This window comes from Pseudopodoces humilis, chromosome 3 (genome assembly GCF_049639895.1).
Source record: "Pseudopodoces humilis isolate 2021_Gansu_Grassland_sample_001 chromosome 3, ASM4963989v1, whole genome shotgun sequence".
Lineage (NCBI taxonomy): Eukaryota > Metazoa > Chordata > Aves > Passeriformes > Paridae > Pseudopodoces > Pseudopodoces humilis.
In genome coordinates, this window is record NC_142202.1 from 13544439 (window position 1) to 13562083 (window position 17645).

Sequence of the window (17645 nt, forward strand, 5' to 3'; positions counted from 1 at the left end):
CATGACCTGACACAATGTTTTATGAAGTCAAACAGAAGGGCTGTCACTGTTTTTAATGAGCTTTGGATCAAGCCCTCAGTTTTTCATCAACACAGAACAAATCCTTTCACTCCAGACACCACAGTGACATGAACTCCATGAAGGTCCCAACTCATCAGTTGGAGATTTGAAGTCAGCAGTAGCAGCAAAGAGGAGAACTTGGGGGCCATCAGCAGTGATATTGCCAGCCTAATGTGTCTTTGTTCTGGGATGTATTGTAACTGGAGATTAATGACACACAGCAGATTACTGCACATTTCAGACCTCTGCCCAGGAGGAAAGCAAAAGTGGGAGAGTAGGAGGAGAGGGGTTTTGTCACACGCATTCCTAAACCAGACACCTTTTGCCCATGTCCATTACCAATCCCTGGCACAGCCCCAATCTTCACTACTCTTGCAAAACTCTTTATAATAAAGATAAAACTGATCTCACTTAAAGTGTAAGTGAAATCTTAAATAGCAGACCTGCTATTGTCTTTGTCTTTGCTGAAGAAGTTGACAAACTCTCCTGAAACACATGCTGGTTGGTATTTTGGCATTAAGAGAAAAGCCAACAGATCCTTTTGAAAAACAGTGAAACTATCCCACAAGTGTATTAATATAAAATGAGATTTACAGTGATTTCTAGTGGTATGCACAGTGCATAAATTATTACAGATTGATGGCACTGGAAAAAAGCCCTAATTAATAGGCATGTAATTCCATAAAGAAAATGTGATGTTAGGAATAAATATATGGAATCTTTTCAAAAAGGCCTTTGAGTGTCCTTTTTGCATTACGACTGACACAAAGCAGTTCTGCTCAGCAGTTGAGTAAGATTTTGAGACGTCTGGGAGTTGAACAAATTGTGTAACTCTACAGTTCTTCTTGGCTTTGCCTTTAAAAGTCTGCATGTTTGAGGGATTTTAGATCCCTTTGTATGCTAATAACATTTTTGGTTGACCTTGAAAGAAAGTAAGAAAATTACAATTACGTTGTTACGTACTGTCTCCTTACATGGGCAAGGGGAGTATGGAGTGGGAGCATTGGGTGAAATAAACTGAATTGCTTTTCATAGAATCATGGAATGGTTTGCCTTGGAAGGGACATTAAAGATTATATAGTTCCACCCTCCTGCCATGGGCCAGGATGTTATCCACTAGATCAGGTTGCTCAAGGCCCCACCCAACCTGGCCTTCCAGGGATGGGGTCTCCACAACTTCTCTTGACAACCTGTTCCAGTGCCTCACTACCCTCTGAGTAAAGAGTTTTTCCTTGGTATCTAATCTAAATCGCTTCTCTTTTAGTTTAAAAACATTCCCACTTGTCCTATTGTTAGCTGTTTAATAAAATAGATAAAATGTAATAAAATAGATAAAATGCAATAAAATTGAGAGTAGCCACAGTTTGAGACAGTTTAGGACAGATAGTAAAACTAGACTTCTGTATTTACAGTGCATTAATCTATCTCCCTAAGCTTTGACCTATCCTCATGGAAAAGGAGTAGACAGCTTGTAGTAACTTTTCCAACAAAAGTTGCACAGTTTTCCTGCTCTGTGCTGTTGCTGTTGTTAAGATGCAAGTTTTAAATGGAAGATGTCCAAATATGCTGCTATTTTAGTTCTGAGGAAATATTCTGGTGATGAAGTTAAGCACCTGAGTCCTAAGTGGTTTTGGATTACAGCACTTGTTTCAAACAGATTATAGATTTTGTAAGTGCATCCTGGATATAATGTGTAAAGATTTCCACTTTTGAAAGATGTACATTGAGCATTATGTAAATAAGCCATTGCTTACTCAGATGGTAGACTAATCTCTTTGTCCTGACATGACAAGTAAAGTATGTTTCCACTTGTTATCCCCATCTGTCACAAGATGATAAACCTCAGATCCATAAAAGTCTTATCAGAATGTATTTGTTAACATCTTGCTCTGCTGGCCACCATCATGTATCATTTTCATTGTGTAAATAAGTAGCTGCATTTTTTTTGTCAGCCACGAGGCAACTGGAATGACTTGATTTCTCCATGTAGGTCCAGTTGGGGAAAGCATTTGGTTTAACTCATCCCCGTTCTTCACATCACAGAAATATGTTCATCAACCATAAGCTTAAGAACTCTTCCAAACAGATATGCATTTCTGAATCAGAGCTATGGTATTAAAAGTTGTTTCATTTGCAATTAAGTTATATTCAGGGCTGATTGCACAATATAAAACCCACTAATATTTCACTTGCTGCATAATTTTTAGAGATAAAGACCTCTTCACATTGAAATACAGCCTACGAATCCATTTACTACATGAGAACCTGATCTTTGTAGGGCAGATGATTTCCACGTGGGTTTGCACCGGTGCAAGTGGGCTGATTATATTTATTCCTCTTTTTTTTTAACAGCGGGGACAACGTATATCTTTAGCAAAGGTGGTGGACAGATCACTTACACGTGGCCTCCCAACGACCGGCCGAGCACTCGAGCGGACAGACTGGCAATAGGGTTTAGCACTGTGCAAAAAGAGGCTGTGCTGGTGCGAGTGGACAGTTCTACTGGCCTTGGAGATTATTTAGAGCTGCATATCGTAAGTATCAGCACCAAAGGTGTGAGATTTCTTCTTGTCTTGGTCGTGCTTGCCTTTGTGGGGGTGTAAATTTATTTTGTCTGAATGTAATTCTAGCAGTTAATGAACCTTTTGAGGTCAGTAGTGAACTAAATGATACTGGTTTATTGCATACGGTGTTGTACAGGGTCTCAAACATACTCAAGATGTCTTTTATTTGCTACAGTGCTACTTTTCATGGCTTTTCAATTAAAAATCATCCTGGGATACCTGTACAGATAGAGCAGTTTATTGCAGTGTAATTACATGGAAGAGAATTTAGCAGTGTCAGAGGAAGGTATGCTTTATCCTGGGGGATTTGATCTGGAATCTAATGGTGGAATTGCAGTGTATCACAGCTGACTGTGTTTATTGTTAATGTTAGAATTTGTCCTCCGATTTCACCGTTCTTTTGTGATGGTAAATCTTAAGCAGAAAGAAAGACTGTCAGGCTAGGAAGTCTTAGAAAGTAATTGTAGCTGCCTTAAAGCAAGGAACTAGCAATCAAAATTGAAAGCATGTGGCGTTTTATGGCATCATAAATAAGTGATCAATTGAGAAAAACATAACTAGAGCAGTATAAAATTTTGTTGTTTAGATTAGTCTGAACTTTGTTAATGTGTTAGTTTGATTTTTATTTGAGAATGTCTCTACTTTCAGGAACAGTTGAGTTCCTTTTCAACGAAATTACTTATTGATCTATAACCAATTACACTTTTACCCTCAGAAAACATTCAGCAGTGATCATTTTCAAAATTAGATGGGATTATGGTATTCAATCTTCCCAGACTCCTTTTTTCTGCAAAGGCACTCTTACATTGTGGATGAAGGTGATTTTCTAATTTATTTACTGGCTTGAGTAAATAAAGAAAGAAAGAAAACCTTAAATAAATTCAGAGGTTGTCTATACCCTTATCTTACATTGAATTGAATGGACAAAATAGTTGGCTGGTATTGTGCAATCTTAGTTTAAAAACTGAACAAAGCAACTTCTCCCAGGTGCCAGAAAAAATGAGAGCCTACATATTTCAAGGCAAGTATTGTGTTGCTAGATAGAATTTAAATATTTGCTTTGTAAACACCAGGTGCCTTGTTACAATTTACCTCTTTATTTGCTATCTCAGAGCAAACCCACCCTCTGGTCAACAGAGTTACTTCTTACAGTTTTTTTCTCGTTCATTAGCATACAAAGGAAAGTTTTCCTTGAAATTTTACTCTACCTGAAGTCTATAAAAACTGTAATATTTGTTTGCTCTTCCATCTAGCCATGATATTTCTATTTTAAAGCAAACATTCTGTTCATTAATGATGAGTTTGAGATAAAAAAATATTGACTGCTCATAAATGTTTGTGGTTTTAAATATACTTTTTTCTCAAATAACTTTCTTATACCCATGCTGTAGCAAAAGATGGTAAAATAAAAGAATAATTGAGAGTTTTCTGTGGTCAGAAATACTACCAGCTTAATAAGGATGGGGAAAATGATAAATTGTACTTTAGTTCTTTTGAAATTTCTGTGAAGCAGCAAAGCCTTTTATCATCCTGCTGTGTGAGGTGATATTGGCCTCCCCCTGCTGCCTTTGCAAGGGACTTTGGGAACCTCCCTGAGGCCTGCTCTGCTTCAGAGCCAAATGGTAACTGTGGGAAATTTCACTGGAATGAGGTTTGACCTTCTGAGAGCAGCTTCAGTGTAGTCTGTCCCTAGAGTGGAGACACTGAGGGATTGACCTGAAATCCTAAGACATTTGGCAAGGGTTTCTATAAGGGTTGTCAGCGATAGGTAAAGCTTGGAAAACTACTGGGATATAATTTCCTGGAATCTAATTCAAATAAGGATAGTATTCAAAGGGAAGTTGAAAGGCAGTATTTTCAAAAGCACTTGTGACACCAAAGACCATATATCTCATTAAAGTCACTTGAGCTGCAGATACTTCTGAGACTTTTACCTGAGATCCATTTTAGCTCAGAAAGATATTGTGAAATATCACAGTTATAAAAAGGAAGAGAACATGAAACAGGGAAGTCTATGTATGTGTTATATTTGAAAAACAATTAATTAGATCTAAATGTTTCCATATTGGCAGCTATTGTGTTAAACCAGCTGTAAATAAAACCAGTAGGAGGGGTTTGCCATTCAAAACTTCCTTCTTTTATCAATATTGAGATGCCACTAGGAGTGTCTTGTCTACTAAACAACCAGAAACATGTTATGGATAGAGGAAGGAGATAAAACTAGGAGGGAAGTGTTTAATTCTGCATGTTCTTTTGCATGTACCCACTCACCTGTTTGTACCATGGATATGCATGAGCAAAAAGTGCCTGTGTACCTTGAGAAGCGCTGTGCATGGATAACTCACCTGCGTGTGGTGGCAAAAAGAGTTGCACTGGAACTGCTGCTTTAAAAAAAAAATTAGATTATAGCCCTCACTAGCATGTTGGGGAGGGTGCTTGAGAGCTTTGAGGTAGCTTGCTCTTAACCTTCTTCATTCTAGAAATGGAAGAGGAAATCACAAGTTAGATTATGGTACTTCAATGTGTGCTTGCCCTCTTTATTATTCTGTTTACTTAAAGACAATGTAAACCTAATAATTAAATCAAGCTTGTAAAAAATTCTGATTTTAGAAACTGCTGCTTGATCATCTGAATCACAGCTTTGGTGTTAGGTTAGGAACATATTTATTTAAACTAATCCTTTAACCTCTCCAAATAACCATTGTTATGAAGAACATTTTAAAAAATGTGTAGTCTGCATTGCTGGCAGATGCTTAACAGTTCCAGTGCAAATGTTTTAAATTCCAAGGTAGATTATTCTAAAATTCCAGCTGTACTGTAGCAGTATAAATAAAGGACTGTTTGTGTGTATGATACATATGCAGCACAGTACTTCAGGAAAGGGATTTTAAAATGTTTTAGTCTGCAGCAATTAGCTTTCATTTCAATCACTTGACTTCTCATATGGAAGTGTCTCGTGTGCTCTCTCTGCTGGGAGATTTAGTTCAAGAGGAAATAGATATTGTACCTAAAAGTCTACTGCCACTTCCTCTCCTGTTGGTGGATAAATGAAGGACAGATAGCTCTGATAATTACTGCAGGCTTCCTTTTTTTCTTCTTTTCATGACATAGTTCACATCCATCTCCATGTCACATGGAAAAAGGCAGCAGCATTTCATGCAGTGTTCAATTAATCACCATGTGCATTCCTGTCCTTAACTTTTTGTCTGACTTCTAGTGCCCTTAGGTATTCTGCCAGTGATTCCTATTCCTACCTTCGCTCTTCTTCTCTTCCCACCTTGTTATCCCACATCATTAGAAAGCAAAGTGTACAAATATATCAATGTCATTGTCTTCCACAGGCACTGTGCTGTTGCTACCTCGAATTTTTAGCTTACCTATGGTGAGGAACAAAGTGAAGTTAGACACAGATATCACCTCAAAGGGCTAAGAAGTCCTGTTAAATTTCTCTTTCTGTCAACATTTGGTAGCATAGGAAACTGTAATTCTCCTGTGTTGCACAAGGGGTATTTGCTCTGTTTGAGAAGAAGGACATATTTCCATCAACTGACTTCAGCCATTATAAAAAATACATAAATTACGCCATGTTTTCATCTTTCATTGTGAAAATGAAAACCTTTATAACAAAAGGTAACATTTTTTTTATGCCTGATGGAAGGAATCAGCAGTTTTTGTGTCTTCTTTGTCCATGTTGTTTGTTTGGAATTCAAAGTATTTGCGGAGCACAAAGCAGCTGTTTTTTATGGTGATAGCTGATTTTGAAGCTGAGAACAAGTTTGTATGAGCATAAGGCCAGCAGAGGATTTAAAAGTATAAAGCTTTGGCATTCTAGAGAAGAAACCCAGCCTAGGGCACACGAGCTACTCAAGCTGAACTGGTCACTTCTCCTAACTCAAGCAGGGTGAGAAATGTACTAATTAATCTCATTTACAGGTATGGACCTGCTGAACTATGTGAAGTTGTGGTGATCATCTGATAGGAAACATTCAGAGGTCTAAAATAAGGAATAAGGCAGATGTGGCAATGTTTTGAATGTTGTTCTAACCCTGTCCAGGTGGAAAGTGTGGGGAACTGCCCTGTGAAATGCCCTGTTTATTTTACTGTGGTTCCAGTGAGAGAACAGTGAATGTCTGTCTATATTTAGGATAAAGAAATCATATCAAAATAAGAAGAAATAAAACTTATGGTAGATTGTAATAGATATTTTTTTGTTTCATTCTATTTCATGTCACTAGGAAGCAATATTTTAGGGGAAATGTTAACTGATAAGATTAATACTGTGATGATAAAGTATGGAAAACCACTTCAAAAGATTTGCTAACACATTACCTGAAAAAGTATGGTATGGTTAAAACAGATGGTATCAATATATGCAAGGCACAACACAATTAACCTGAAATACTGTGAAGATGTAGCATTACTGGCATGATGGATTAATCAATATTGTCCTTATACTTTCAAGATGTGTTTGTGAGGCCTTCAGAGTTACAATTAATGACTGAGGTGAACAGGCTTGGGAGTGGAAAGATTGTATACCTTACAGAAAATAGAGTTTCAGATCATGAGTAAGCTCAGTTCATGCTCTTTGTCCCAAATACTTACATATTACATATATTAAAATATATATTGTACAAATGGCATTTTTTATTTGAATTTTTTTTAAACTTTCAGCAAACTTAAATATTATTTCCTACTCCCCTCCCTCTGTCTCTTAGTTATACATATGCAGTACTCTGCTACACCAGGCTTTTAATAGCTGGCTCTGTAAGACTTTATTGTACATATCCATAAAATATGGATAATTTTAACTTATGCAAGTATAATGACCTTCCCTCAAGTGAACAGAAGGAGAAAAACTCAAGTGAGGATCAGAGTTTTGAGTTTGAGTGTACCAGGGAAAGAACTGCAATATTTTATGATAAATGCATTTGTTATTCTCTTTTGAATACTTTTCATGTCTTTGGCTTAATATCTAATGGAAAGTCAATTGATTTTTATTGACTTGGTTGTATTTGGATCAATTCCTAGAGAGATGGATGTACTTTTAGCGAGATTGAGGATAAAATGCCTTTGATTTTAGTGGTTTGTATTGGAGCGAATTAATTTTCCCTGGAAGTGTTTAATAATATTTTTAAAATAATATTCCTGTTTATTCTATACTATAATTATTCCATTATAATGTTTATATTTCATCTAATAATCTTCATTCAAATCTAGAATTTCTTATTATACATAACTATGGAAAGCAAAGATTTGGGAATGCCAATGGTGGCTTGTATATATTCATGAAACAGTGATAAGTTTAAAATTGAATTATTCATATCAAGGAAGGGATTTAAAAAAAAAAAAAAAAAAAAAAGGCAGACCTATTTTCCAGAAATTTAATATTTTAGAAGTGCTGAACATGCACAACAATGGCTAAAGTCAATGGAAGCTGAATGTAGTCAGCACCTCTGAAAACCAGGTCATCAGCATCACGTCAGTTAAGTGGGCGTCAGGGACCACTTTGGAGCCCTGGAAAGATTTTAGACCATTATGTTTATCAGAGTTGAGATTTTTAATAATCTGCTACCTTGAAGCACAAGAAAATTTCATAAGGCCTATGTTATCTAATCCAGAATTCCTCTTTTATTTGCTATTTCTTTATTATGCTTATAGATGGGATATTTATTTGTGATTTGTTTTATCATTTATATATGTGAATGAAAAATGCTATAGGAAGTTTAACTATTATGACAGTGATTGGTTTCTTTGGGGAACAAAAAACTCAGCAACCAGACTCCATGTTAACCTTTAAACTGAAAAAGAATTACTATGGAAGAAGGATTTCCAGACTTGTTTATGGGTTTGAATAATAAAAAAAAAGCAGTGCAATCAAAGAAGACTCATTTATGGGACTAGACAGGCAGGTGAGAATGCAATTCAATGCACACAAACATTAAGTTAATTAGAATGGGAGCAATGAATTAATCTAGGGAATTTGTGCTAAATGCAGCAATCATTTACCTCACTGATCAGGTTAAAGATCTGACTTTGTAGGAAAGAAAATAAATGAATCACTGAGATGGTCAAGTCATGCCTTGAAACCATGCAGTTAAGTTATTCTTTTGTATTAGCAGAGACAAAGATTAAAAAAGCTCTGAAAAGGGCTTTTATTATATAAACTATTTCTTAATCCCTCGTCTTAAATACTCTGCACAGTCTGTTTTCACACTTTGAGCAGCAGTGGTCTGCTCTTGCCATAAACAGGCTAAATTGCTGAGGGTAAGTTATGGAGATGTGTTAATTCTGGCACAGAGCAGACTGATACCTTACTGTATGAAAAAATATGAATGGAATTTGCACAGTTGATGTAATTAAGGAGTTTGATTGCCATCATGGAGCACTGCAAGGAGAAATCCTGATGTTTTGTGGAAGGTCCAGTGTACCATGTGGTAGGTCTCATCTCCCAGCTGATTGTCTGGTTCCTCAGACTAGAAATGTGCTTGAGGGAGGCAGCTCCTTTCATTTTCTTCCTCTGTCTTGGGATAACATAGAAATTTTCACTTCTCTCTATCTGGCAAATAACTCCTTTATGCATTCTGCTCCTTTTGTGCTTTTGGGAGAATATAAACTTCCCTCCCAGAAAATCATGCTCACAGCCTGCCAGCCCCTTGACCAGAGAAAATTGCACAGCCAGTAGGACCCAACTTCCCAGCTAAAATACCGTGCCAGTGGCACAATGGTCCAGCCCTCAACAATAATGAACCTCCTCAAGTGTTTCCTTATAGGAAGCCTAGCTGAAGGTGGGTAGATCTTTAAAACACTTCTAGTGGGCCCACATGTATCAGAATGAGCTGAAAACAATATGGAAAGAATTGCTTGTGGCTGTGGCCTTGTATGAAGTTACTGTACGGATCAGGTAGTGGATTCTAAATTCCCTTCTCATCCCTCATATCTCAGAATTACACTGGAAATTGAATCCATCTGTTGACAGAGCTGCTTAAGATCCAGAACTTGGGTACTGAATTTGATGGCAAGTCTTCCTATGACTTTACTGTTGCAAACTGTGCACAAATGGAGCCTTAGATCTGGCACAAGGACAGAATATATACATGCAACTTAATTTTCTTGTTGAGTTTAAAAAAGCACCAAGATTAGGAATAGAAGGGGTTTGGACTGGGTCATGTTATATTAATAACAAAAACTCTGTATTTTTAAGAATTCAAGTGAGCCAATTTGGAAAATCTAGCACAAGACCAAGCATAATTAATTAGCACAGACTTGAAGAGGCTCATGACCTCTTCATAAAGCTCCTCTAATTTTTTACATTGTCACTTTTAAAGCTCTGAAGTACTCTATGGATTACATCCAGTCATATTTTCCAGGATTATTTCTTTCTTCTTTCTCTTTATTTTATATTTTACTTTCTATTTTTTCTTTGTATTACTTCTTTCTCTTGCCTTTCCTTTGTTCCCCAGCTTGTTCTTCTGCCGTGTCCTCAAGCACAAATTTGTGTGTTGTACAAATTCAGCAGTCCAAGTGAATCCCAGTGAAAAGAGGTGGCAAACATCCAGGGGTCTCAGGGATTATGTACCTTTTCTTTCCCATGAAATGAGGCCAAGGAAGGAACAGGGGAGTCACCTCAGGTGGTGACTGTATGGTGTACTCACATGGAAGAACTTCCTGATGAGAACCATTGATAAGTTCCACTTAATTAAAAAACAAAAACAGCAACAGCAAAACAAATAAGCATAGCCAGAATTAGGAGGTATATCCTTTGGCTTTTCACATACAACAAATTTCTGGCATCAGAAAGGAGGCCACAGGAATTAGTTTATGATGTACAGACAAATAAATAGATGGTCTTGCCTCCCACCTTTCCTAGTTTATGTTATTTCCTCTCATTGATGTTTTAGATCCATCAAGATCTAATCACATACTTGTAATTCAAAATTCCTGGCACTGGCTACTGGCCAACATCCTTGTATATGAAGGTTGCAGATATTTTAATAACTTGGCACCGACTCTCCCAGAACATTGCCATGTATAAAAAGCACCAATGAAAAATTTAGCAGGCATTTTAGCAACTTTATTAAGATTAAAAAGATACTTGACTATTTGAAGTTGTTGTTGAGGTGTTCACTGTAACCAGGCTGATCATCCAAACAAGGGAGGAACTGAAATACAGGAAATTATTGTCATTATTTGGAGAATGAGAGCTCTGGATGACTGAGAGTGAAATCTAAGAGCTACTTTTGTTCACTTATTCTATGGGGATAGTATTCTGCTTATTATATTTAGCCATAGATATAATAGTATCTATATTACTATATTATATGCTTATATTATTATTTATATGTATATAATATATATAATAAGCATATACTTTTTGTTATAGCTAGTCATGTAAGAGAGTCAGCCCTGATAATATTTCCTAGCTGATTCCTTCCTGGTTCTTGTCTAATTTCAGAGAAGCACAAGAGGGTTTGTGCTCCCTTCTCCCTGCTGGGCATGCCTGGCTCAACACCAAGTGGAAGGCATGTGTACCCAGTGTGTCAGAAGCCATGATAATGCAGGCTGGATACAGGTTTCAGATACTTTTGGCTGAAAATGCTTTGTTTGGGGGAAAAAAGAAAAAAAGGACAGACTGGAGCAATGGTATCACATTCAGCATATCCTAGACCATGCTTTTGGCTCCTAATGGGAGCTTGAATAAGAAGCAGTGACTCTCAGACTGCTGTTGACCATTGAAAAAGGGCCAGGTTTGCACAGGACAGATCAGGTTTGTTTCCTGTGAATAAAAGCCAGAATCCAAGATCTGGCCCATTAACTCCCTGTCTTTTAAATTTATGATCACTAAGTGAGGATAAGGATGAAGTGTGCACTGCAGCACAAAATACCAGTGTAGTGGTCTTTCAGTGGACATGTAGTATGAAGAATATTATTTTTAATACCAGTGAGAGTGATTAACCCATTGATGCAGAACAAGATGAGGACAAAAATGCTGCTGGTGACCTGAACAGATTCTGGTCCTAACTCCAGTTCTCATCCCATCATCTCCACTATAGATTTGTTTGAAATTACTGCAGAAACATGAATAAGTAGGAGCAGGATCTACATCAAGCCAGAAAACTACTGCAGGAAGGTGAGGTGCAGAAGCAATTTTACAGAGCCTGCTCCTTTCCTTCAGTCATTTGTTTAAATAAATATCGCTAATATAGTTAATCACTGTGTGCAAATAAGGAAAGCTCATCTTAATACCATTCTGGTTTTGTGAGATACTACCTTAATTGAAACTCACAATTAGTTAATTAGACCACTTACTTAATTCAGGTTTTGCTCTGTGAAGCCTCAGTGTCATCACTAAATTGAAAACTTCTTTTCATATTTAATGCTGGTTTGTTTTTTTTCCTTCTGACTGTTTCATGCTCTTGAGCCTTTCTTCCTGTTTCCTTACACCACTATATCAGTGAGAAGGAACTGGAGTAAAATCACTGGATGGGTGTAGGGGAGGGTGGAACCAGACACACTTGGCTTGGCTCCTACCTTCATTCAATTAACTTACTTAACTTTTAGTCTTTGTCACTAGCTCATTGCACCAGGGTTGTGCAGGAAACAGAGCCAGAGCAGGGAATTTATTTGTGTTTTCTGAAACTCTGGCTGCCAGTTGTATCTTCATCTTCCTTTCACTTACTTGCCTATGCTCTTTAATCACTGTCTCTCTTGCCTGAGCTTGACACTCTTGACATCAGTGCATCTCCACTGCTGGTGGATCACTGAGCAGCCTGTTGCTTTCTCTCCCAGCAATAACCAGAGGTGTACAATATTTGCCTTCCCCTTGAATCTAGCAGTGATTCTTCCCGCTTGACAGTGGGCTGCTGCTGCTGCTGTTAAGTCTTTTTTTTTTTTTTCCTTTTTTTGTTGCTCAGATCATACCACTCAGAGGAATTCCTGTAACAATAACAGACAGGATAAAGATTTAATGAACTGATACTGTCAGTGTTCTGTGTTCTGGTGGCTTATGTTTAATGTAACAACCCCACTAACAACAGGTGAGTTTCCCTGTTAAGTGTTTGGAGAGGCTTAAATATCTCGCTGTTTGAGAAAGCCCATTTTCACTGAAACATGCTAATGCTTCAGAGGGTGGATTAGCTGAAGGAACTGACTCATGCATTTCCTGGCTTTCCATAATTACCTAGCTTATGTTGAATAAGGGATGCTGGGGAACAAAGAAAAGACACAGCCCTTCAGTTTTGCCAGTTCTCCGTGAAATTATCCCAAAGCCTTCAGTGCAGCAGCATGGAGTTACTAACATGGTTTTAACTTCTTGTGCTGGAATTTGTAGGTGATGATCTATGCTCAGTCAAGGGCGAAATGTAAGTCCAGATGTTCCCTCAGGGAGATGTAAATCACACTTGCTGCTGCAGCATTACACATTCTTTGTGGGCTAGGAAATCTGCTTCTACAAGGACTGTGAATTCTTCCCTCTGTTATTCCACAGTTAGGTCAGGCGCTCATCTTCATCCCAGGCCTCTGGATTGAAGGATGAGGATGAAGCGTTACAGCAGATATCATCATGCTCCACTTTGGGTCCAGAAATCTCTTGTTTTAGTTCAGCCCTCCCCCTTGATGGACTTGCAACTTCTTACCTACAAACTGAATGCAGCAGACTGCATTCTTCCTGTCTGCTGTGAAACCCCATTTATGTCCTTGTTCCCCATATTGGGCTTTTTTCCCTGACCCAGTGAATTCCAGGGAACAACAGAGAGTTCCTGGAGCAAAAGTACTCAGTGTTTCCCTGGCATAGCACTTGGGAACTTTTAAGGCTGTCAGTGGATTATGTAGCAGTACCTTCTCATTTAGGGACAGCCACAAAGAGCGTTTTATCATACGTGAAGCTACTTTACAGTAACTTCTACCAACCCAAATAAAAAGTGGAAAGATTATTCTAGAGAGCCTTAATAACTGCTCAGCATATTTGATAATGCCACTGCTGTCGGTATCATGCTCATCACAATGTTTAATAGCTGAACAGATGCAGCTTACTAGAGCACCACATGGTAGGCAGCAGCAGGGAGTCCCATTTGACAAGTTGGTTTTGGTTTATTTCCTTCCCAGAGAGCCTTCCCTGATATCCCAGGTTTCTGTAGTGTTTTGATTTGCTACTCAGCAAACAGGAAAAGGCAAGGGAATTCTCTATTACTTGTTTCCAAAGCAAACGGGGTTTTGACATTTTAGTGGCTGTGCTATGAAATTCCTAATAAAGCTCATATAAGGCATCTTTTAATGTCAAATTACCCACCTTTGGTCTGAAAAGAGTTGGGCTTTAGCAGGAGGCTTATACCCATATGCATGGACCTTTTGAAGGACAGCAACTATGTCGGTTGTTGGAGGTGACTTCCCATTTGAGGATTTTTATTTTCTTTTAATTGCAAGACTTTGTGTATCCATCTGCAAGTCACACTGCACAGTAAGCAGTAGCTCTTGGCTGTAGTAGTGCCATGGGATGCTGCAGTTGTTTGGTGCTTCTAGATTTGCTCTCCATGGAACAATACAGAGGAACATTTCATAAGACTTTCAGGTTTTCTAATTGCTTGCCTAGAAAAACACCTGAGTATGTACTCTGAGGCTAGAAGAAGTTGGCTCCGGTGTTAATACATTCTAAAAAAATCAGTGGATAATACAGAGGAGATAATGAAACCGTAGCTATTTGATTTGGGCATTTCTTTCCAGGAAACATATAAGAATAATATAATTAAGATGGGAACAAGACTTAAAGTGCTGCAAAACTCACATTATCCACCACATATTGCCTGGTCCATAAATAAACACAGAAACTCCCTTGGTTATATATTTCTTTACTAATGTGGTTATATACTTAAAGACAGGTGCTGCCAATGGCTAAACAAATGGGCAATGTCTTCCTCAGAGCAAAAAACTTGTGACAACTTAGTGCTCAGCTGAGATGCTCCTTTGGAAGATATTTAAGACTTCTGAGGTGTTATTCCTAATATAATTTTTGAGCGTTTTGCTGGCTATTTAAACTGACATTCTTAAAGCATTGGTTTTCTTTTCTTTCCTCTTGCTTTTCACTGCATATTCAAACTCAAAAAAACCATCAGCACGTCTCCTTGTCACAGCTGTAGTGTGGTACATGATGACACCAAGCTGTGCTAGTGTGGGAGGAGGGGAGACAGGGGTTGCAAGCACTGTGGAGAACTGATTAAAATTCAAAATGAGCTTGATAAAGTGGAGAAATAATCTGAAATCAGGAAGATGAATTTCTACAAAGGAAAGCGCAGATTCCTGTACCTTAAGATGGAAAAATCAAATGCACAGCTATAAAATGAGGAATAATTGTGGCCTAGAAGTAGTTCTACAGAAAAGATTGGGAAGTTACATCTGATTGCAATTTGCTGCAGACACAGATAGGCATCAATCTGGTATGCATTGACAACACAGGGGGTGGCAGAGGAGGAAAAGTTTGATGCTTGCACAGTTCTGCTGGGATCTTAGCTGAAGAAGGATGTCCAGTTTTGAGTACTTGGCTTTTCAAAAGGAGGCAGGGAGAGAAGGCAGCTACTAAAAGAATAAGCAATATACTTTTGTTTATTGAATTCTCTAGTTTATTAAATTTCCAAGAAGAAAATTAAGGAATGGGCTCTGTTTTGTTTATAAAAGAGAAGACAGAGTGACTGGTCATGAGAGCCACCTTTTAGTGCATATAGGTTATTAACAATCATGACCACGGCTAATCTGTGCTGCTTGTCTATCAGCATAAGGTAAGAAATAGCTGGTTTAATTGCAACAATGCTCTTGGGTATTGGAAAAAAATTTCTGCTTGGTGGCTAGCAGTGGAGCTGGCTTTGTAGGCAGGTCTTGTTAATTTATGCTTTTGAGATCAGTCCCCGTTCCTATTGCTATTGGGAATGCCATGGAGGCTTCTGCTGTGTGTTTTTGCTAAAGTTAGCCTGGATGTGTTCACTGTTGCCAGCAAGGGGTGGGTAGAGCAGGTTCTTCTTAGGTTGCATGCTCCCGTTTATGCTACAGTTTTTAACTGGAAGGCTCGGGTCCAGGAATGATCTAAGAGGAATTCTTGGATGTAACCACAGAGAGGTTCTCTGATGCCGTTCCTAAAGCCCCAGAAAAGGGAGAGAGTGAGTTGCTGCTGCTGAGCATTTTCTTTTAATATCCACTGGTCTTAGTGTCAGCAGCAAACTCCAAAGCTCTGCAGCAGCACCAGCTAGAACCTGCTCTCCCTCTGCCATACATACAATCCGTCTTGTTTAACACTAGAGAACTGCTTTGCTGCTAAATGTGGGAAAGAAACGTGGATCTGTAAGGCTGGGAATTGCTCTCCAGCCCTGCAAAGGCCTGTTGGTGTGTTCTTCACTGACTGTTGGCATGTGCCTCCTCGTCAGCTTGTGGGAAAGGTGGTGGTGATGTAACTAAGTTTGCCTCCTCGCCCACCTCTCAAATGTTAGCAAGTGTTTGCTTTGGTTGATGTGTGGGAGTGGTGAGGTAATTTGAACCATCCTGGTGGAAATCCAAAATAACCCCAATGGGCTAAATAGATTGCTGAGCAAAACACATTTGGTTAAATTGCAAAAATAATGTGCAATTGGGGTGAATTTATTTTGCAGCTTTTTGAGCTATTTGGCCAGTTCACTGGCTGCAGACTTAGCTGTGCAGCTCTGTGAAATGTTTTTTTAAGGTTTCTTGTCACAATAGTGCATGAAGTTTGTCTAAAAGATAAAAAATCACTCACAAGTCATGGAAAATAAGGTTTCCTGTTTAATTTCTAATAGAAACATTCTAGTTTATTAACATTGCTGACAATTTGTGATGCAGCTTTCTAATGACTTAAGTGGAATGTTGATTTTAAGAAATCCTTTGGCTACTAAGAGTTGTCACAACTTCAGGCTCATATTATAAAATCTCAGTATGTTTTAAGCATGGAGGTTTTATCTCTTTGGCATTGTTCTCTGGGACTAAATCTCGATCCTCTGTGCATCCTGCTGTCAGAGGACTGGGGTTTCCTCTGGAGCACCCTCCTTTATTCACCCTGTCTAACCTCCTTCTCCCCCAGGCTGCGTGATGCAGCTTCACCAGCTTATTTTGCATTTCTGCAGTCACAAAGGTAGGTCGTGGATTTGCTTCATTGCCCCAAAGTATTAGAAGTTGTCCAGACTGTTAATGTACGTCCTCTCATTGAGTTGGAAGAAAAGCAATGAATAAATTTGTTACTGTGGCTGTCAGGATTGCCACTTTATCTGTCTTGTAATGGAGATATTGTTCAGCATTTCTAATTATGATATTAATCTTCACTATCCCCTGCTACTTGGGTAATATCAGGATACTGGTACATGAAATTTATTACATTTGACCCTCAGAGGCACCAGTCACAGGCACTTCTGGTTTACTGGCAAACCTAATTGGTTCCCTACAGTCCTTCGTTTTCTCACTGAAAATATTTGAGAGTTTTGTGCTGCCTTTTTCCTGTAATGTACAGTAACATGAAGAATCAAGACAGGGAAATGGTTTTGCATGAATCATATTCTCCCACACATGTACTACTGATAGGATTATCACAACCATTCCTAACATTGTTAGCATTTTTTTTGAAACTATAGACAGGGTTGATTTCTACATCAGAAGAGCTTTACAAAGTTTACTGGTTTGGAGCATTTTGTAATTGTTTTTTAAGTGTTGGATTGCAAGAGAGTTCCTGATCACAGGAATGTTACTGACCTGTGGTAGGCTGGAGGGTGTAGGGAAAGCAGAATATAATCATGGAATCTCTTCAGGAGGTGGAGAAGATGGTGGAGCCTTTCCTGCACCCCACTCTGCTGGGCTTCCTTGTGGGCCTGATGGGTTCTGAATGATACTGAATTATGTTATCAAGAGAAAAACTGGTGCTTCTCCCCCTGGTCCTATTAGGGAAGTAATATCATGGCTTTGACTCTTGATTTTTAGGCAGTTGCCAGGCTTTTCTGCTGCTGTTCAGCTGGCTTTTTTATAAATGTCCTGGTTGGGATG

At 38.4% G+C, this 17645-nt stretch overlaps 1 protein-coding gene across 23 annotated transcripts in view; it reads left to right on the forward strand.

Annotated features, from left to right (window-relative positions):
• The window catches only part of NRXN1 (neurexin 1), a 675655-nt gene that overhangs the window by 462869 nt on the left and 195141 nt on the right, over positions 1-17645 (forward strand). For all 23 annotated transcript variants that reach the window (XM_088053912.1, XM_088053915.1, XM_088053923.1 and 20 more), the window contains one exon: positions 2413-2594. In XM_088053912.1, the coding sequence (XP_087910038.1) occupies positions 2413-2594 (182 nt within the window). The remainder of the gene's footprint in view (positions 1-2412; positions 2595-17645) is intronic.